Source organism: Labeo rohita, chromosome 9 (assembly GCF_022985175.1).
Source record: "Labeo rohita strain BAU-BD-2019 chromosome 9, IGBB_LRoh.1.0, whole genome shotgun sequence".
NCBI classification, from domain to species: domain Eukaryota; kingdom Metazoa; phylum Chordata; class Actinopteri; order Cypriniformes; family Cyprinidae; genus Labeo; species Labeo rohita.
In genome coordinates, this window is record NC_066877.1 from 37,334,024 (window position 1) to 37,356,472 (window position 22,449).

The window sequence follows — 22,449 nt, forward strand, 5'->3', positions numbered from 1 at the left end:
CATGCCAGAAACATGTTAGCAACATGTTAATCATGTTAGAAACATGCTAGCAACCTGCTAATCATTCTAGAAACATGCTAGCAACTTGTTAATCATGTTAGAAACATACTAGCAACTTGCTAATCATGCCAGAAACATGCTAGCAACATGCTAACAACTTGCTAATCATGTTAGAAACATGCTAGCAACTTTGCTAATCATGCTAGCAACTTGCTAATCATGCTAGAAACATGCTAACAACTTGCTAATCATGTTAGAAACATGCTAGCAACTTTGCTAATCATGCTTGAGTCATGCTAGCATGAGTTGAGCTTGAGTTGCTAGCTTGTTTCTAGCATTATTAGCAAGTTGTTAGCATGTTTCTATCATGATTAGCAAGTTGCTAGCATGTTTCTAGCATGATTAGCAAAGTTGCTAGCATGTTTCTAACATGATTAGCAAGTTGTTAGCATGTTGCTAGCATGTTTCTGGCATGATGTTTTTTGTCACATTAGCTATGTGAACCCAGAAAAAAACCCCAACACAAACAAACTGATGTGATTCAGATCTGTTAAAGTGTTAAATGAGTTATCAAAACATACTGTTGAATAAAAATATATTAGATTGGTTTTCCTTTTTATTATAGTTATATATTTGAGATGATCCGTGATTTCTCTGCAAGCTCAGACACTGTAGGAAAAAAACTAACAGGCCTATAATTACTAGGAAGGTGAAAATCTCCATTTTTAGATATAAGAACAACAATGGATGACTTCCAAGCAAATCCTGGACAGGGTGTTGCCCAAGCCTTCAGAATGAAAAAAAGGCAGGGCTTTATTGTGCATTCATGTGTATATCCAGCACCGCATTTATCTGAAGTGCTTCCTAAGGATCGCTCGCTTGTTTCTACAGGAACACATGTTCAGGAATCACGCTAATGTTTGCGACTCCTCTTCAGGGAAGTGCAATTAACTTCAAAGCCCTTCCGGGGAATCTAATACAAATAATGCCTACGTAGAAAGGCAAATACACTGGAGGGAAAGCTCTTTACAGTTTTACTGGAAAATCCAGACGGGCTTCTTTTTGTCTCAGCTGGATTCACTAGAATAATGAAACTCGGAGGAACGGCTGTTTGTGTATGTCTGCGTTTTCATCACGTGCACAGCTCAAACAGATCTAAAGAATCTCATTACTAGATACCACATCTATCAACTAACCACAAAAACAAAACTGCTCTGATAAAAGACAGGTGTCAGTGAGTCACAGAGATTAAACCCACACACTCATGTTTAATCACTCGTTTCACAGAAACAGAAATCAACACTTATTTACTGCATAATAACTCAAGATGATATCTGATGATCTCTTGATGAATGTTCACGCAGCACCATCTAAAACAGTGTTGTGGTTTTCCCGTGGAATTGGGCTACTTTTACACTGTTGCTGTGAGTTAAAGCGACAAAAATGTGTATTTTATGCGATTTTCAACTGGGGACCCCCCTCGAAAAGCGATCGGGCTAGTTTTGAGCAGCATTTGGGAGGGTTTTGGTGTAAAAACCTGGCAACCCTGATCTGAAACTGCTTTTAACACTTACTGATTCTTGATCATCAGGATTTAGAAATACCGAAATATTGACGGGCACAAAATGAAAGAGCATTTCAGAATTATTAAAGTAAAATGAAAGAGGTGGAAATGTTTGTTTCACAGCAAAAAGAGTTTTTTTCAGTATTTTTGTCATTTTCCAGCACAAATCTATAAAAATGTTTAAATCAAGATGCATTTACTTGAAACCAAATGACTAAAAATCTTTTGAAATGAAGCAATTTTTTGTTTAAAAGAAGAAAATTATATATGTTACAAAAAAAACTGTCACTTTTGATCAATTTAATGCATCCCTGATGAATAAAATGTTACTTGCCCTAAATGTTTTATCACAATTTTTTTTTTTTTTTTTTAATGAATGAAGAAACTGGCAGATAGTTGCTCCTCCAGTAAATGTATCTCGAGTCAACAATGTTTATACATTTGAACTGGGAAACAAGACAAAAATACTGAGGAAGAACATCATTTGTTGCAGTGTATTGACCTTCTGGAGAATCTCAAATATTTGTAATCAACCCCTATGAAATATTAATTGAAATCCTAATGTCAAACTTTCACTGAGCTTAGACTTCAAAGCTGAAACCTGAATATTTGGGGGAAAACATTTGTTTCGAGCGAATTGTGAAACAAGATAACACAAACATTTTATCGGCTTCCCTTACACAGTGCTGTCTGGAATCCTGGATCGAGCGCGGTGACAGGAATGAGCTTTGAAACCCAAATCTATTTCCAGACAGTCATTGTTCTGATTGTCTGACATGGCAGAGTGTGGAACCACGCGAACGTTTACCGTCTCAAACGAGAAGAAGCTTCATCAACAAACAATCCAAACAAAACTATCAGTGCTTTTTCAAGTCATGAACATGTGAGACATCATGAAAGCTTTTATATTTTCACTTCACATTTGTGTTCCTGCATGTCCTGCTGGAAACATTCAGATTACAGATTCACTCTCATCACCGCTCAGACATTTGGAAGACTGCATTGATTTGGTTTAAAATATAGTACAATTGTGAAAAAATATTACAATTTAAAACAGCTGTTTTCTATGTGAATATCTGTTAAACTGTAATTTATTTGTGTGATGCGCAGCTGAATTGTCAGCATCATTACTCCAGTCTTCAGTGTCACATGATGCTTCAGAAATCATTCTAATATACTGATTTGCTGCTCAACAAACATTTCTGATTATTAGCAATGTTGAAAACAGCTGTGCCGCACAATATTTTTGTGGAAGCCGTCATACATTGACACATTTAGTCATACATTTAGAATGATTTCTGAAGGATCATGTGACTAAAGACTGGAGTAATGATGCTGAAAATTCAGCTTTGATCACTGAAATAATCTTAACAGATACTCACATAGAAACAGATAAAATCTATTTTAAATGGTATTAATATTTCACAATTTTACTGTATTTTTGATCAAATAAATGAAGCCTTGATGAGCAGAAGAGACAAAAACATTTTTAAAAAATCTTAATTTTGATCAGCAGTATAAAGACAATATACATTAACAACAACACTGTTACTAATCACTGCAAAGCTGCTTTGGGACAATGCGTATTGTATGAAGCCCTACAGAAACAAATGTGACTGACTTGACATTTACACTTCTGCATTTATCAAGAGCGCCTAAAATAAAGGAACAACATAATTGCGTCACAGAGCCAAAAATATTCAAAGAGCACAATGTCCTAAAGCTAGGAAATGAGCTTCAGCTGAGAAGAAACGCAAAGTCAGTTTGGTCTATGTGTGTGAATGAATAAACTGAATAGTACAGCTTGTTTTGGTAATTCACACTGGCACTGCCAAACAGCAGCTGGAGAGTTTCCAGAGTCTGAACACAAACCACATGCCTCAGACAGAAACTCTGTAAGTGGAATATTGAGGAAAAATACACCGCCCAAAAAACACAGCATTTTGCCTCACTGCCATCAATCTGATTGTTGAAGTAACATGAAAAACGTGACTGAAGTGGAAACATAATATAATGTGTTCCTGCAGGAACCGACGGATGAATCACTGCTGCAGAAACCAACAAAACAACATTCACATATAATGTAGAAATGTGGTGAGCAGGGCCATTTCTAGCATTCCTCAGTCACAGCTTTGGATATACATGGATATAGATGGAATTGTGATCACAACTTTATAACTAGATAAAAAAGTTTGTGAAGACAAACTTTAAGTTGGCTTGAGAAAGACGGACGAGAAAGTTTTAAAATGTTTGAAAAGTTTAAGAAGTTTCAAAAAGTTTTAAGTTTGGATGGTTTTCAGTCTGAAGTAGTTTGAAGTTTAAAGTAGTTTTAAAAGGTTAAAGTTTGAATGCAGTCTGTCACATAGATAGACAGACAGATAATTAACATGTTAGTATGATTCTAACATTAGCAACATTACCATTAACAAGTTACTAGCATGGTGCTACCACGTTTTTAACATGATTAGCAAGTTGTTAGCATGTTGCTAGACTGTTTCTAGCATGATTAGCATGTAACTAGCATGTTGCTAGCATGATTAACAAGTTGTTAGCCTGTTGCTAGCATTTTTCTAGCATGATTAACAGGTTGTTAGCGTGTTTTTAACATGATTGGCAAGTTGTTTGCATGTTTCTAGCATGAGTTGTCAGTTGCTGGCATGTTATAGCATAATTAGCAAGTTGTTAGCATGTTCCTAGCATGATTAGCAAATTGTTAGCATGTTTCTAGTATAATTAGCAAGTTGTTAACATGATTCTAGCATGATTACCAAGTTGTTAGCATGTTGCAAGCATGATTAGCAAGTTATTAGCATGTTGCAAGCATGGTTTTAACATATATAACATGTTGTTAACATGTTTCAGACACGATTAGCATGTTGCTAGCATGTTGCTAGTCTGTTCCTAGCGTGATTGCCATGTTGTTAAAATGTTACTAGCATGATTAGCATTTTGTTAACATGTTATTAGCATAATAAGCTAGTTACTAGCATGTTTCTGACATGATTATCATGTCGTTAACATGTTTACAACATGATTAGCATGTTGTTATCATGATTAACAAGTTACTAACATGTTGCTAGCATGTTTCTAACATGAGTAGCATGTTGTTAGCATGTTTCTAGCATGATTAGTGAGCTACTAGCATGATTCTAGTTGCTAGGCTTGGCTAGTGATACATAGATAGATTAAATGAGTTTAAATGGATTAGAAATACTGTACATATGAGGGAAGTTTGACTGAGTCTCAAGGGATTCTGGGAGTTTTGACAGTCGGAGTTTGAAAAGTGTTGCTCATTTGAACATTCCGTCAATGTAAGTCTATGGGATTTTTAGTTTGAATAGTCATTTTTAGGAAAACCGTAAGTCCGATCAGTTTGGAGTTTGCAGAGTTAAAGCTCTAGAAGGAGTTAGAGTTGATCATTTTAGTCTCAGAAGAAGAATAACTATAAGCCGGCTTTCTCAAGCCAACTTAATAATAAAGAAAACAATGTAAGTTACTAATTATAATGCTTTCATTTCCACGGTTATTCAAAAAGCACATGAATTTCATACAGAAAGAGACCAATACTTACATTATCATGTCAGAAAACTCATGTTATAATCATGAAGCTGTCTGCACTGTGTGATGAATGAATCTCTTACATCACACATCTGCACTTTGTTATTTATGATGAAAGAGTTTACGAGATTGTAGAATTCGGTCAGCGAGAAGTCCACTTCCTGAACAACAATTTACAAATAATGTACTCTTGTCATCCATGTTCATGTCTTTCTGTCTTCACTTGTGAAGAAATTATGTTTTTTGAGGAAAACATTTCAGCATTTTTCTCCATATAATGGACTGATATGGTGCCCTGATTTAGAACTTCCAAAATGTAGTTTAAATGCGGCTTCAAAGCACAAAAGCTGGTGTAGCACAGGCTCTGGGATGCGTGTTCATGACGCTACGTACTATTGAATCACGTCGAAAGGTCACGTGGAACTACAGACCCAGTGTTTTTTTTGAGTCATTTTGTTCATTTTAGCAAAATATGTTAAAATGTTATGTGTTACTTCCCTAACACATCTACTGCTCACACAAACGCTGATCACACTACAAACAAGACAAAACTATAATGCTATAAGAAACAGAAAAGATTCATTCATTGTTTACCTGGGTCTTTAGTCTATGATTAGCTCACCTCACCTCTTATCTGACAAGTTTTCTGGTTTGAGTCTTTCGTTCATCACGTGACGCCCCATAAGATGAATGAACCACTCGAAAAACCAGAAGACTTGAAACAGGTGAACTAATTCCAGTACAGAACCTAATAGGATGTTGCGCATGCGCGACTGAGCGAATCACTCCCCCGAGACGACTCGTTCTTCCTGAGTCACATTAAAGATTTGTTCAAAATAAAGTAATCGTTCAGGAACATGCATCCCAGAACCTGTGCTACACCAGCTTTTGTGCTTAAAAAGTACACACATTTTTTTTTTCTGAAACAAATGACTGATGGTTTCGCTAGATAAGACCCTTCTTCCTCAGCTGGGATCGTTTAGAGCCTTTGAAGCTGCATTTAAACTACATTTTGGAAGTTCTAAATCGGGGCACCAATGAAGTCCATTATATGGAGAAAAATCCTGAAAATGTTTTCCTCAAAAACCATAATTTCTTTACGACTGAAGACAGAAAGACATGAACATCTTGGATGAAAAGGGGGGTGAGTGCATTATTTGTAAATTGTTGTTCTGGAAGTGGACTTCTTTAAATCAAGAAGGATTTTCAAGACAAGCAAAAACTGTTTTGTTTTTGCTATAGTACAAGACAATAATTTTTGCTCGTCTAGAAAATCCTTCTTAATTTAAGATTTTTTATATACTTTGGTTGGAAACAAGACTAACCAAAAAACCCCCAAAAAAGTGAGAAAAGCATTTTTTGCAGAGTACACAAGTCAGTGCACTTTGTGCTGACGTGATTTCAGGGAAATTTGCATGACACATTAGTTGTTTACATCATCCTGTTTTTCTGCACATTTTGAAGTATCTCATTAGAATTGAGTGGTGAAAATGCTAAATTTCTGAAAAAAAAGGAAAATCCCTTACAAAAAGTTTTTACGCTGGCTTGATGTGGTTTTTGACTTGGAGGGAATGCATTTTGCCAATCAATTCCTCCATGCACATCAAAAAAGTCATGTGAATTTACACTACGAGATGGCGTAACGTGAGCAGTGGACCGATCTCGTTGCGCAGCCTATGAAATGCCTGAAATGATGAGTTATCAAAGTATGTCTATATAATTTCCTCCCAGGAGCGTCTTACACAACTGCATTCTCAAACAGCAGCATCCGCCTCCGAAAGCAAAGACTCAGTCTTTACTGCGCTTAGTCTGCTCGCTCCGAGGCACAAGTAATTTATTACATATGAAAATTTTTACTTTCAGTGGCTTCTCCTGCTTTTCTTAGTGATATTTAGTGCCAGTTTATCAGGAAGTGGCCATTTTGTTGATGTTGACTCATCACATGGAAACAGCGCTTATTTGCAAATGTTTTATGCGATAATTTTGTGCACAAATTTAATTCACAACTTTGGATGGAAACACAAAATGTGAAAGTAACAGTTTTGAACGGTTCTTTGCTGATGGTGACCTTTGACCTCTGGGGTCACAGATGTGACATCAACGATGCGTCATTATTTACATTCAAATGTTACTTCAGTGAACTATTTTATGAAAAATTTTTTTTCCAAACATCACCTCCCACACTAAAAAAAATTGATTTTAGCCACAGAAACTACTAAGAAATGTGGAATGTCTGAAACTACAGAAAAACCCACGTTAGACCAGCAGAATTTCCCACTTTTGTTCCAGTTAGTCAGCTGTCCAATTTATATTATGAAGATCCTTACTTCAAATAAATGAAATGTTAATTGAAAAATGATATAATAAAAATATAAAACATATTTCAGCTAGTGAACTAAAATAAAACGTGAATAAAAATGTATAAAAAAAAATAGAGAGACGTTTAAAATAACTAGACAACATATAAAATAACTAAACACAACAAAACTACTAAAGCTTTCAAATGAACGTGAAAGCAGAAATATGAACAAAAACTATAATCGTATCTCAGTGATACTAAAATAACACTGCAGTGAACGGGTTTAGTTTCCTTTTGGATCTGTTTTTCAGTTTTGAGCATTAATGGATACATCTGGCTCATAAAGTGAGGTGCGTGAGGTCAGATCAATGAGGCATACAGTCAGCCACCTGATTACAAGAAAACGAGCTGATTAAAAGATTGAACCTGAAAAGATTGGTTATTTTTGACTGGAAATATCACATGTGCCACGAAGTAGGAGGAAAAAATCCCCACCCCAAAAACAGTACAAAGCTGATCCCAATTTCTTGGGAAGGTGTTATAGCCAGCGTGCGTAAGTTTTCGTCCAAAGCATTAACATCAACTAGCATTTCCAGGAAAAAGGATATCCTCTCTGGGTCAAAACGACTGAAAATGACATGAGGTTGACAGTAACTGAGAACTTAAGCTGAATGCCTCATGTTCCCTGGAGGATTTACCATCTCTGGGTTTTGTCTGTGCAGATGAATTCAGCTGCATTTTGCAGGTTTGTCTCTCACGACTGTAAATGAGCAGGAAGCCTGAGGTCAGCACATTCACCGGAAAACCATCATTCCATCAAGAAATACTGACTCCGAATGTAGTCACTTCTTTGACACCTTCACAAGAAGACAATTAAACACACACACGTGCATACACACTTACGCACACCCACACATGTGCGCAATAACACTAAAAATTAAACTAAAAATGCAAAACACAAACAGGAAACCAAAAAGAAAAGAGAAAAAGCATTTTAACTTTACTTTTTTATTCTTATTTAAACAAAAGTTAGAAATGTTGTCTTGGCAATTAACAGAAAACAATTTAAGCTAAAGCACTAAAATGACCGGCTTTACTGGAAATTAATAATAATAAAAATAAAGTTAATCTAAAACTAAAATTGAAATAAAAATAAATTAAACCTAAATAGTAATATTTAAAAATAACAATACGAAAAATGAAAAGCACGTAAAATTACACACACAAAAATAATAATAAAATAAAAACTGCAAATATAAAAATAAATGCTAATTCAAAATAATAAAAACTATAACAACATATAAATAATACTGGGCTAAACGCACAATGCACGCTGCATAAAATGTTATTTTTTCCCCTCAGTATTTTTGTCTTGTTTTCTGAATTTAAAAAAAAGTTTTTTTGTTAGTTTTTGCTTTTTTAAATGACTATGCTTTAAGCAAAAACTAAAAAAAAAAATACATTTTGCAGAAAATAAGACTTAATATCTCGATCATTTTGCTTCTTCAGTAAATGTGACACTGGAGCACAAAACCAGTCTTAAGTATCACGGGTATATTTGTAGCAATAGCCAACAACACATTGTATGGGTCAAAACGATCAATATTTCTTGTATGCCGAAAATCATTAGTATATTAAGTGAAGATCATGTTCCATGAAGATATTTTGTAAAATTCATTTTTGATCAGTAACATGCATTGCTAAGAACTTCATCTGAACAACTTTAAATGTGATTTTCTCAATATTTAGATTTTTTTGCACCCTCAGATTCCATATATTCAAATAGTTGTATCTCGGTCAAATATCGTTCTATCCTAGCAAACCATACATCAATGGAAAGCTTATGACTGGTTTTGTGATCCAGGGTCACAAATGTGTCTTAATTCAAGAATGTTATATCTGAATTTGGGGGAAAATAGTAAGAAAAACATTTTTTGCAGTATATACACCTCTATTATTTTTGCATGCACCTATTTATAAATACTAACCAAATGTTCTGCAGATTTACTAATTTATTTTTAAGCCATTTTCCCAAATGAGGATGCCTCAGAAGGAGATTTTGGGAGGTTTATTTCATTTTAGAGTATGAATCTACTCAGCAGATGATCTGCTTCAGGTTACATCGGTTAGATATAATCGCACTAATGAACCAGACAGAAGCAGCAGCAGGAGGAGTCCGGCCTCTCAAACACTCAGACTGACCCGAATCAGAGCAGATGGGCGTTTCCCAAACTTAGCGTACGATGATTAGAAAGTGCCTTGATGATCGGCCAGGAAGTTCAGGGAGATATTTATTCATATTTCCCAGCAGCCCAGTCTGACCTCATGCATTAACACACTTTAACACACTTTGTTTGCTGGAAACCACAATGAAAAGTACTAAATGGAAACAGAAATGCATCCAAGAAATGTGTGCAGAAGTCATTTTAATGCCTTAGGAGTTATGACACATTTTCATATGAAACACGTCATACTCAGAAACTGCAGTGAATCAGAATAAGTTCAATGAAGATTCATTCACAGTGAGAGGAGGGACATCATTAAAATCCAGTTATTACAGCACAGATGCTCGAACAATGCAGTCAGAATCTGCACACTATTCGTCTGAACCCTGAGAATCATTATTTTATACAAAATAAGTCAAAGCTTGCTATTTTCCAACTAAAACCATATTGCACTGCAGTTGCAAAGCTTGGAATATTACCATGTTATTACTGCATCTATCTCTTTTTAATAATTCATTTAAAATTACACATGAACTACACCAAACAAAGTATGATGCAAAATATCCAAATTTTTTTAAATACTGATGAGATACTGTAATATATAACACTGTGTGAAATTTCTAAAATGTATAAATTAATCATTAATTTATTAATCCTCATTGGAACGAGTGGAATTAAATTAAATTTCTTTGAAATTTATAACCCACAATTGCTCAAAACACTCCACATTTTTGTAGCCTACATATTTATTTCTAATAAAATAAAAATTAGTTTTCAAACAAAATAAATTAATTTTACTTGCATGAATTTTTACTTTCAGATCAATTTTTCCTGCTCTAATGGTTTGTCAGTAGACACACATATTCATGTTCATCAACACAATTCAGTCCAGAAGTGTGTGAGATATGGGGAAAAGCCTAAATATATTTTACAAATGTTTTTTGACACTAATAAAACCTCACAGGTACATTTTACAGAAAGTATTTTAACACTTAATGGAACTCCATACATATGAGGGTCAAAATGACCTGAACATGAAACACGTTATATCTCTGAAAAAAATAATTGTAAAAAATCTGAAAAGTGTATTTTGAGGGCGCTAAAGCATTTGCAAAGCTTTGTTTTTACTAACATTTTTTTTAGGAATTTTTTTGCATCTCTTCTAGGTCAGAATTGATCTGCATTACGAGGGTCAAATAAATACATGAACAAAATCAACACACATAAGAGCGACGTACAGACTCAGGCTTTGGGATGAATGGCGGCGGTGGGGCGGGTCTTCAGGCGCAGGAGCTCAGCGACTGGACGCTTGCTGTCCTGGAAAAAGTCCAACCCGGTGATCCACTCCACATCTCTGACGCGTGATTGGTGCATCCACAGGAGAGGCTCCGCCCACTGGGACTCCGGCTGGCCGTCCTGCACACAAACAGAAGTTTCATGTGAGCGCTCGGGTTCATGTGTCTGTACACTTCATTGTTATATAAATTGAGCCTCCGTTTACAGGAAGCCTCATTGTACACTTTCAAGTCGGAAACAAAATACAGAAGCAGCTGAGACCAGAACAATGAGAGATGACCTTTGTTCTGTTGACAAGCATCATGGGACACACCTGCACCGCCGTCACAATCCAGTCATTTTTACCTGTATTTATATTGTGTTTAACAGTACACACCGTTTCAAAGCAGCTTCATGGAAAATTGTGACGTTAATGTTCTTGGAATCAAAACTGAGTGCTCATTTTGTAGTGATATTGACGATTATAAAATCGATGTGGATAAAAGGATTTGGTTTGAACGCTTAAAATCAAAACATGAAAAATAATCAATGAACTGTATGTAATGTGCATTAATTGTATAATTTGTATCATTTAAATTAATATACATAAATAAAACAGCAGTCATTTATTTTAGCTTAACGTCACTGAAAACTAAAATAAAACAAATAATAAATGATTAAATGATACATTTTTTTGTTTTAATAAATAAAAAATGAATAGATTATATACAGCAAATAAAAAATGAGTGACTGTATAATTTATATAATTTAAATGAATATGCATGAATAAATAATGATATTCAAAAGTATTAATATGACACAGTGTCAAACTGTAAATGCTGTAATGTTAATGACTGTGATTCACACATTACAACTGTAAGGATTTATGTGATGATGGATTTAGTAAAACCGCAGCAGTCATGCTTACAGAAGTGTGTGACTTCTGTGACATGAAGCGCTGCAGGAACAGGAAGTGAGAGCGTGACACTCACAGCACAGCTCTCCATGTTGTCGCTCCTGTGCGGCAGCAGGAAGGAAACCGTCTGAAGTTCACCAGAACATTCACTCACTGTCTGCGTGTCGTTCTGACAGCTCGTCAGGACCGCGAAATAATGAGTGGGAACGGGAATAGGCGAACCTGCAACGAACCTGAAAATTAAATAAAAAATGAGTAATTATCCAGTACATAATTGCATTTATTTTTCTACTTCTGCATAGTGATGTACATCACTAAAACTAAAACAAATGTAATAAAATGTATGAATCAGGAATACAGAAATACGTACTCATGGATCTGCTCTGGAGAATCAAAGTGTCCATCAAAGTTGTAGTCGTACACTGGGCCGGTGACCACATTAATACCGTTATACTGAGATGCGTATTTGATCAGCAGAACCTCCTGAAAATACTGCCAGAGTCCTGCACAACCACACACCATCAGTGACAGATCCACATCAAAACACCACAGAAACACTCACGATTCGTACACTCACGATTCAAATGATCGTGAATTAAACACCCGCAGCTCAAATACTCACGATTCAAACACGATTTAAACACGGATGATTCAAACACTCACGATTCAAATATTCATGATCAGTGACCAGATCCCACATGAAAACACCATACAATCACTCACAATTCAAAAACTCATGATTCAAAGATGATTCTAACAATCACTCATGGTCCAAACACTCACAATTCAAACACTCATGATCAATAACCAGATCCACATGAAAGACCATATAAACACTCACGATTCAAACATTCACGACTCAAATACTCATGATTTAAACACTCACAATGCAAACAAACACTCATGACTCAAATATGATTTAAACAAACACTGATGATTCAAACACTCATGATTCAAATATTCATGATCAGTGACCAGATCCATGCGAAAACACCATACAAGCACTCACAATTTAAAACCTCATGATTCAAACATGATTCTTACAACCACTCACGGATCAAAAATGTACAATTCAAACACTCACGATCAATAACCAGATCCACATGAAAAACCATATAAACACTCACAACTCAAATACTTACAATTTAACCACTCACAATTCAAACAAACACTCATGATTCAAATATGATTTGAACAATCACTCTCAATTCAAAAACTCATGATTGAAACACGATTCTAACAATCACTCTCAATTCAAAAAATCATTATCAATAACCAGATCCACATGAAAACACCATATAAACACTTACAATTCAAACATTCACAACTCAAATACTCATGATTTAAAAACTCACAATGCAAACAAACACTCATGTCTCAAATATGATTTAAACAAACACTCATGAATCAAACAATTGTGATTCCAACACTCAGGACTCAAAGACTCATGATCAATAATTAGATCCACATGAAAACACCATATAAACACTCACGATTCATACACTCATTCAAATATTCTGTCACTCAAATGTTCACAACTCAAATGCTCATGACTCAAACATTCACGATTCAAACATTTACAATTCATAAATATAAACACTCATGATTCAAACGCTCCTGATTCAAATATTCACAATCAGTGACCAGATCCACATGAAAACACCATGTAAACACTAATGATTCAAATGAATGTGACTAAAACACTCATGACTCAACTACTCATGATTCAAACACGATTCAAACAAACACTGATGATTCAAACATTCAGGACTCATGATCAATAAGCAGATCCACATGAAAAACCAAACACTCATGATTCATATACTCATTAAATTATCTTGTCACTCAAATGTTCGACTCAAACACTCACGATTCAAATAATCACAATGCAAACACCACATATAAACACTCATGACACAAGCACCATATTCAAACACAATTTAAAAACTCACAATTGACTCATGATTCAAACAGTCATGACTCAAAAACTCACAATTAATAAACTCAAAACTCAAACACTTACTTTTGAACTGTGGGTAGACGGGCACCACATTTCCAAGTGTCAGAGCATCAAACTGATCTTCAGATGTGTGGTTCAGATCTGACAACACAAACACATTAAACACACACAACTATTAAAAACATTTTTGTTAAATGAAATCTAAACCAGAATAAAAAATACTTCATAAAGAATATAATGAAAAATTACTGAATATATAAAAAATAGGCTTATTTTTACATTAATGAATACATAAAAAAAAATACATTAAAAATAAATGAATTGTATAATTGAAATCACTTAAATTAATATGCGCAAATTAAACACTGAAGAAGTTAGCTTTATAAAATGAATGTAACTGACAAACAAAAAAAAGTCACAATTTTTTCCCAGTAAATTATTATTATTATTATTATTATTATTATTATTATTATTTTGTACTTCTTTAGTGTGAAATGCATTCCAGAGCTATTAGTTATATTGGTAACACTTTACAACAAGGTTCCTTTAGTTAATGTGTTAACTAACATGAATGAACAATACATTTACTACAGTATTTATACATTTCTGTTAATGTTAATGAAAATACAGATGTTCATTGTTAGTTCATGTTAGTTCAATTCACAGTGCATTAACTAATGTTAACAAGCACAACTTTTGATTTTACTAATGCATTAGTAAATGTTGAAATTGAACTAACATTAATATATGCTGTAGAAGTATTGTTCATTCTTAGATCATGTTAACTAATGTTAACTAATGAAACTTATTGTAAAGTGTTACTGTTATATTAATAGAATATGAATAATAAAAATGTAAACAAACAAAAAAGTTGAAAAAAATATATTAAATAAAAAAATAAACTTGATCAGTTTAAAAATAAAACAAAATCTAATCAAAATTAGAAAAATACACAATTACTCTACAACAAAATGGCCATTAAAATGTAAACTTAAAATAATAATAAAGCTAATTAAACGCATTTATAAAAACTATAATAACATTTAAATAATACAAAACACAAAAACTAAAACAATGAAGTGTAATGTATTATAGAAAAAGAAATGTAAGGCCGGACGTAATTCTAGTTATCGGCTGTTGATTGGATGTTAAGATGTGGGCGTGGCTCTCAAAAAGTGTATGCAGATGAGACTGAGATTGAAGAGCGCCACATAATTGAAGAAATCCTGCATGAATCACCAGAGAGAAGATCCTGTTATGACATTCTGATTTAAATATTACCAGATCAAAAAAAAGAGAAAAATAATAAATAAATAATAAAATCCATTCAAATAAGATGGTGTCTCTCTTTTTCTTGCACACACACACACTCACTGGGTGGGAACAGCAAGGCATGTGTGATGTTGCCAGCGTTGTTGTACTGGTCACATGTCGCACTCTCATTTGCCGGAATCCTGACGTCTGCCCGGAGGCAATCTGAGATGACCGGAGAACTTTCAGTCTAAAAACACACAGGTTTGTTTTGTCATCAGAAGCAAATCTGAGCACATTCAGCTGAAGACATGAGTCACGCTCTAATAAAGTTTCATGCTCTGGCTGTTTGCTAGGCCACTGCTACAGCATGTGTGTATATGAGTGTGTCTCTCACGGTTTTGTCCAAAGTGAAGGAGCTCCAGACTGGCGTGTGTGTGCGTGTGCTGTAGGCCGTGATGAATCCATGCTGATGAAGCACACAGTATTCAGCGTCAGACTGCAGAACCCGTGGACGGCCGAACAACATATGTCGCCTCTCACTCTCCGCCACTGCACACACACACACACACACACACACACAGTTAATACACAAACACATGTATGTGTAGTTATAGAGGGACCTGGCGAGTCCTCTGTGTCTGGCCAGAGGAGAACTGGCCCCCCGACTGAGCCTGGTTTCTCCCAAGGTTTTTTTTTCTCCATTTGTCACCGATGGAGTTTTGGTTCCTTGCTGCTGTCGCCTCTGGCTTGCTTAGTTGGGGACACTTTATCTTCACTTTATCTTCACACAATATTGTATTTTATTTTGTTGTATTTGATTAACTACCTTTACCTGAAAATTGAGTGTTTACTGTTGCCTTTTGCATTGTTGATGTACTTTTTCCTATTTAATACTGTACAGACGCCTTGTCACAATTCTGTACTGTTAAAGGCGGTATATAAATAAAGGTGATTCGATTTTGATTTGATTTGATTTGATTTATACAAAAGCGATGCAAAAAAATGATCAACTTTGAAATGTGGATTTATCACAGATTTTTGAACAGAACAACTCACTCTAGACACTTTATACTCCACTATTCGAAAGTTTATAATAAAGATATTTTAATGTTATTGAAAGAAATCTCTTCTGTTCAGCAATGCTGCATTTAATTGATCATGAATACAGTAAAATTGTGAAATATTATTACAGTTTAAAACAGCTGTTTTCTATGTGAATATGTTAAACTGTAATTGATTGCTGTGATTAAAGCTAAATTTTCAGCATCATTACTCCAGTCTTCAGTGTCAGTTCAGTGTTTTGTTGACAAAAAATTTATAAATGATTGGGGGAAGGTGATTGGTGCATGTTACATTTTTAAATGCATGTTATAATGGGTTTGTGTCTCTGAACAAGCCCATCCACATTAAACACACACACTCACACACAGTCTGTTAAAGTAATTTGTTTAGCAGGTGACCAACACAAAATGTCAAAGACTTTATCAGCTCTGGTCTGAGTAATCGTGACTTTTTACATCTTTTAACATCATGTAATTTCACTGTTATCTCAGTAGTGCTCTTGAGCGCTGACCCAGCTCTGATAAGTTGCTCCCAATCTAACACAGTCTAAACATCCTCTTTCAGTAGGTGAATCAGCAGGTGATCAGAGGAGAAACACCTTGGGTTTGATTCCCAGGAAACTGAATAGATTTTCCAAACACAATGGAAATGAAAACAAGCCGGTCTGATGGCACCAGATCATTTGCATTGATGCACTTGGCAGATGCTTTTATTCAAAGCGACTTGCATTGCATTCATAGATAACATTTGATCACTTCATACATTCCCTAGGAGTCAAACCCATGTTGCAAGCACTATTAAATCTACAGGAATTTCTGTAATAATACTCAGGACTTCACTGCACTTCCACAGAAGTCTGTGTCACAAAAGACTGTTGATAAAGAGTGATATGAATGAATGAAACCTGCTGTTATGGCAACAGGTGTGTGTGTGAGAGAGAATTACAGGAACTCAAAACTTATCGCGTATGTGGGAACACACTCACCTTCAGCATCAGAGAGATTCAGACGTGCGTTGATGTCACTTCCACTCTGAAAACAAACACACGCACACATACAAATGAGTGGAGCTTTAAGTGTGTTTAATTCATTGGCAGTGCTGTTATTATCGTTAACTACAACTAAAACTAACATTTTTTTTCAGTAACTGTGCATGAAAAATATGAATAAAATATGAATATAGTAAGTGTGTGTGCTGTGCATTTACTTGAATATAAGTGAGTGTGTGTGTTTGTGCATGTATATATATGAAGTGTGTGTGTTTGTATGAATATAAGTGAGTGTGTGTGTTTGTGCATGTATATGAATATGAGTGAGTGTGTGTGTTTGTGCATGTATATGAATATGAGTGAGTGTGTGTGTTTGTGCATGTAAATGAATATAAGTGAGTGTGTGTGTTTGTGCATGTATATGAATATAAGTGAAGTGTGTGTTTGTGCATGTATATGAATATAAGTGAGTGTGTGTGTTTGTGCATGTATATGAATATGAGTGAGTGTGTGTTTGTGCATGTAAATGAAATAGTGAGTGTGTTTGTGCATGTGCATGAATATGAATGTGTGTGTGTGTGTTTGTGCATGTATATGTGTGTGTGTGTGCATGTATATGAATATGAGTGAGTGTGTGTTTGTGCATGTATATGAATATGAGTGAGTGTGTTTGTGCATGTATATGAATATGAGTGAGTGTGTGTGTTTGTGCATGTATATGAATATGAGTGAGTGTGTGTTTGTGCATGTATATGAATATGAGTGAGTGTGTGTGTGTGTGTATATGAATATGTGTGTGTGTGTTTGTGCATGTATATGAGTGAGTGTGTGTGTTTGTGCATGTAAATGAATATGAGTGAGTGTGTGAGTGTGCATGTATATGAATATGAGTGTGTGTGTGTGTGTGCATGTGTGTGAGTGTGTGTGTTTGTGCATGTATATGAATATGTGAGTGTGTGTGTGTGCATGTATATGAATATAGTGTGTGTGTGTGTGTGTTGTGCATGTAAATGAATATGTGTGCATGTGTGTGTGAGTGTGTGTGTGTATGTATGAATATGAGTGAGTGTGTGTTTGTGCATGTAAATGAATATGAGTGTGTGTGAGTGTGCATGTATATGAATATGAGTGAGTGTGTGTTTGTGCATGTAAATGAATATGAGTGTGTGTGTGTGTGCATGTATATGAATATGAGTGAGTGTGTGCATGTAAATGAATATGAGTGTGTGTGTGTGTTGTGTGCATGTGTATGAATATGAATGTGTGTGAGTGTGTGTGTGTGTATATGAATATGAGTGTGTGTGTGAGTGTGCATGTATGAATGTGAGTGTGTGTGTGTGCATGTATATGAATAGTGAGTGTGTGTGTTTGTGCATGTAAATGAATATGAGTGTGTGTGTGTGTGCATGTGTGTGAATATTAAGTGTGTGTGTGCATGTAATGAATATGAGTGAGTGTGTGTGTGTGTGCATGTATATGAATATGAGTGTGTGTGTGTGTGCATGTAAATGAATATGAGTGTGTGTGTGTGTGCATGTATGTGAATATGAATGTGTGTGTGTGTGTGTGCATGCATGTAAAATGTGTGTGTTTGTGCATGTGTGTGTGAGTGTGTGCATGTATATGAATGTGAGTGTGTGTGTGTGTGAGTGTGTGTGCATGTGCATGTATATGAATATGAGTGTGTGTGTGTGTGTGCATGTATATGAATAAGTGAGTGTGTGTGTGTGTGTGTGTGAGTGTGTGTGTGTGTGCATGTATATGAATATGTGTGTGTGTGTGTGTGTGTGCATGTATATGAATATGAGTGAGTGTGTGTTTGTGCATGTATATGAAGAGTGAGTGTGTGTGTTTGTGCATGTAAATGAATATGAGTGTGTGTGAGTGTGCATGTATATGAATATGAGTGTGTGTGTGAGTGTGCATGTGTGTGAATATGAGTGTGTGTGTGTGCATGTATATGAATATGAGTGTGTGTGTGTTTGTGCATGTAAATGAATATGAGTGTGTGTGAGTGTGCATGTATATGAATATGAAGTGTGTGTGTGTGTGTGTGTAGTGCAGTGTGTGTGTGTGCAGTGTGTGTGTTTGTGCATGTAAATGTGTGTGTGTGTGTGCATGTATATGAATATGAGTGTGTGTGTGTTTGTGCATGTGAAATATGAGTGTGTGTGTGTGTGTGTGAGTGTGTGTGTGTGTGCATGTATATGAATATGAGTGTGTGTGTGTGTGCATGTGCATGTAGTGTGTGTGTTTGTGCATGAATATGAATATGAGTGAGTGTGTGTGTGTGCATGTATATGAATATGAAGTGAGTGTGTGTGTTTGTGCATGTATGTTGAATATAAGTGTGTGTGTGTGTTTGTGCATGTATATGTGTGAGTGAGTGTGTGTGTGTGTATATGTGTGTGTTTGTGCATGTGTGTGTGTGTGTGTGCATGTAAATGAATATGAGTGTGTGTGTGTGTGTGCATGTATATGAATATGAAGTGTGTGTGTGTGTTTGTGCATGTATATGAATAGTGTGAGTGAGTGTGTGTTTGTGCATGTGTGTTATGAGTAAGTGTGTGTTTGTGCATGTAAATGAATATAAGTGAGTGTGTGTGTGTGTTATGAATATGAGTGTGTGTAAATGTGCATGTATGTGAATAAAGTGTGTGTGTGTGTGCATGTATATGAATATGAGTGAGTGTTTGTGTGTGTGTGCATGTACTTGAATATGAGTGTGTGTGTGTGTTTGTGCATGTATATGAATATGTGTGTGTGTGTGTTTGTGCATGTATATGAATATGAGTGAGTGTGTGTGTTTGTGCATGTATGAGTGAGTGTGTGTGTTTGTGCATGTATATGAATATGAGTGAGTGTGTGTGTTTGTGCATGTATATGAATATGAGTGAGTGTGTGTGCTTGCTTGTGTGAGTGTGTATAAGTGCGTGTGAGTGCAAGTGTGTATTAGTGCAGTTGTGAGTGCACGTGAGTGTGTGTGTGCAAGTGTGTATGTATATAAGTGTGTTTGAGTGTGTACAAGTGTGTGAGTGTTTATGCGTGTATGTGTACATGTGTGTTAGTGTGTATAAATACATGTGTGAGTGCATGTGTGTGAGTGTGCATAAGCAGGTGTGTATGCTTGTGTGTCAGTGTGTATAAATGTGTGTGCACATGTGTGAGTGTGTGTGTGTGTGTGTGTGTGTATGTGTCTGTGGGAATCCAGGAGTAAGTGTGTGTGTGTGTGTGTGTGTGTGTGTGTTTTGTGAAGCTGTAAGCAGCATCTGTGACTGTGAGCATCTTTGTCTCTCTCTTCACCCTGATCTCACTACAGTAATCTCTGATCCTGCTTTGTTCACTTCAGCGTTTAAAGGAGCGTTTGCAGCAGACAGACACACTATCATCACAAAACCTGTCAAGTACATCCAAAGAATTAAATAAAAAATGTCGCATACAGAAAATGAAGCCGGTTTTAGAACGATTTGCATTGCAGCTTTATTTTCATGAAAATTAAGCACATTTTGCCTCCAAATTCTCATTACTGGAATGAAAACATAAATAAACCAGAGCTGTCAAATCGATTATTAAACAAACATTGATTTGACAGCACTGAAATAAACATGTGAATAAATTATATATAGAATTTTTTTTTTTTTCTGTTTTCCCTATTTGTTTCCTATTTTCAACTTCTTATTCTTCTTGCACTTTCTTTATTTTTTCCTTTTGATTAATGTCTTATCAAGCTCCAGTCATATCCCAGCATTCCCTGCAGCGGAGCTCCACGCCACACTTCACAGCACAATCAAACACCAGTGAGAAGATTCCACATCAGATCAAACCATGGAGCTCGATTACATCACATACATCGTTAAAACACGAGCGTGATTGAGCCTCGTCCCAGTGTGGACAGACTATAAATGAGGTGAAGAGGAGAAAAAAAGATAAACATCATTTATTTTCCCATTTTCATCCGGTGATCGCGGGGGCAGAGGAGATCGAGTTCCTGCACTCGGCATGTGCTAATCAATCTGACGCAAATCCATGAATTATGAGCCAAATGAGCAAAATTCAGCCGGTGAGTGTGAGAAGAAATAAAGCACGGCAGCAGCTAATGATCAGAGAGTGAATGATTGAAGGACTAGTTCAACCAGAAATGAAAATGTGCTCACCCTCAGTTCATTCAGTATTAGGATGAGTTTGTTTGTTCATCAGATTTGTATGAATGTGTCATTCCATCACTGTCTCACCAATGGATGTGAATGGGTGCCGTCAGAATGAGAGTCCAAACAGCTGATAAAAACATCACAATAATCCACAAGTAATCCACACCACTCCTGTCCATCAGTTCACATCTTGAGAAGACAAAAGCTGAAACAAATCCATCATTAAGACATTTTTAACACTAAGACGTTCCATAACACTTCCTCCAGTGAAAAAGTCCATCTCCTGTTGTCTCTCACATCAAAATCCAGCCACATATTTGTTTAGAGCTGTTTTGGCTTGTAAACAGTGTGTAATCTGTGCAGATTTCTCTCCTGATTCAGACCAGACCACTTTTTCACTGGAGGAAGTGTTATTATGGATTATTACTATTTTGAATTTTTGAATTTTTATATTTTCAGTTTTCATTTTTAGTAATTTTCTAATGTGCTTTTGCCATTTTTATTAAATATTTCTATATTTTTTATTATATATATATATATATATATATATATATATATATATATATTATATATTATATATTATATATAAATATATTTTATTTTCATTTTAGTTTTGGTAATTTACTTTAATTTAAACTTATTTACTTCACTTAGTTGGCAAGACAGCATTTCTAATTTTATTTTTATTTTTTAGTTTGAAAAACCTGAAAAACTTTTTTAAAAATTCAAAGTTTAATATTTTTGTGTTTTTTATTAAATTTTATATTTTTTATTTTATAATGTTTCGTTTATTTTTATTCTAGTTTGAGCTATTTTAGTGCTTCAAATTAAATGTAATTATTTCAGTCAGCATTCCTAATTTTTCATTTAGGTTTTTTAAGTTTAAATTTATCATATAATATTTATATTTATATTTTATTTTATTTTGTTTAAGCTTTATTTTAATTCATGAAATGGTTTTAGTAAAAATTCCATTCAGAGTCTCTATGAAGAATTTTATATTATGGATTATGGACATGTATTTTAGCATCGTTTGAAGTTAAAAATGTCTTGATGGATTTGTTTCATCTTTTGTCTTCTCAAGATGTGAACTGATGGACTGGAGTGGTGTGGATTACTTGTGGATTATTGTGGTGTTTTATCAGCTGTTTGGACTCTCATTCATTTGGTGACATCCATTGGTGAGACAGTGATGCAATG

At 35.1% G+C, this 22,449-nt stretch overlaps 2 protein-coding genes across 2 annotated transcripts in view; both read right to left on the reverse strand.

The window, feature by feature from the left end:
• Positions 1 to 22,449, reverse strand: part of LOC127170955 (E3 ubiquitin-protein ligase SH3RF3) — a 127,812-nt gene that overhangs the window by 28,396 nt on the left and 76,967 nt on the right. The window lies entirely within an intron of this gene.
• On the reverse strand, positions 9,831 to 17,210 carry LOC127170956 (ectonucleotide pyrophosphatase/phosphodiesterase family member 3). The gene is made up of 7 exons (XM_051119329.1): positions 17,099 to 17,210; positions 15,446 to 15,600; positions 15,172 to 15,298; positions 13,861 to 13,938; positions 12,208 to 12,340; positions 11,914 to 12,070; positions 9,831 to 11,062 (listed from the first exon to the last, which is right to left on the reverse strand). Exons 1-7 carry the CDS (start codon positions 17,166 to 17,168, stop codon positions 10,889 to 10,891), a joined length of 894 nt encoding a protein of 297 aa, XP_050975286.1. The 5' UTR covers positions 17,169 to 17,210; the 3' UTR covers positions 9,831 to 10,888.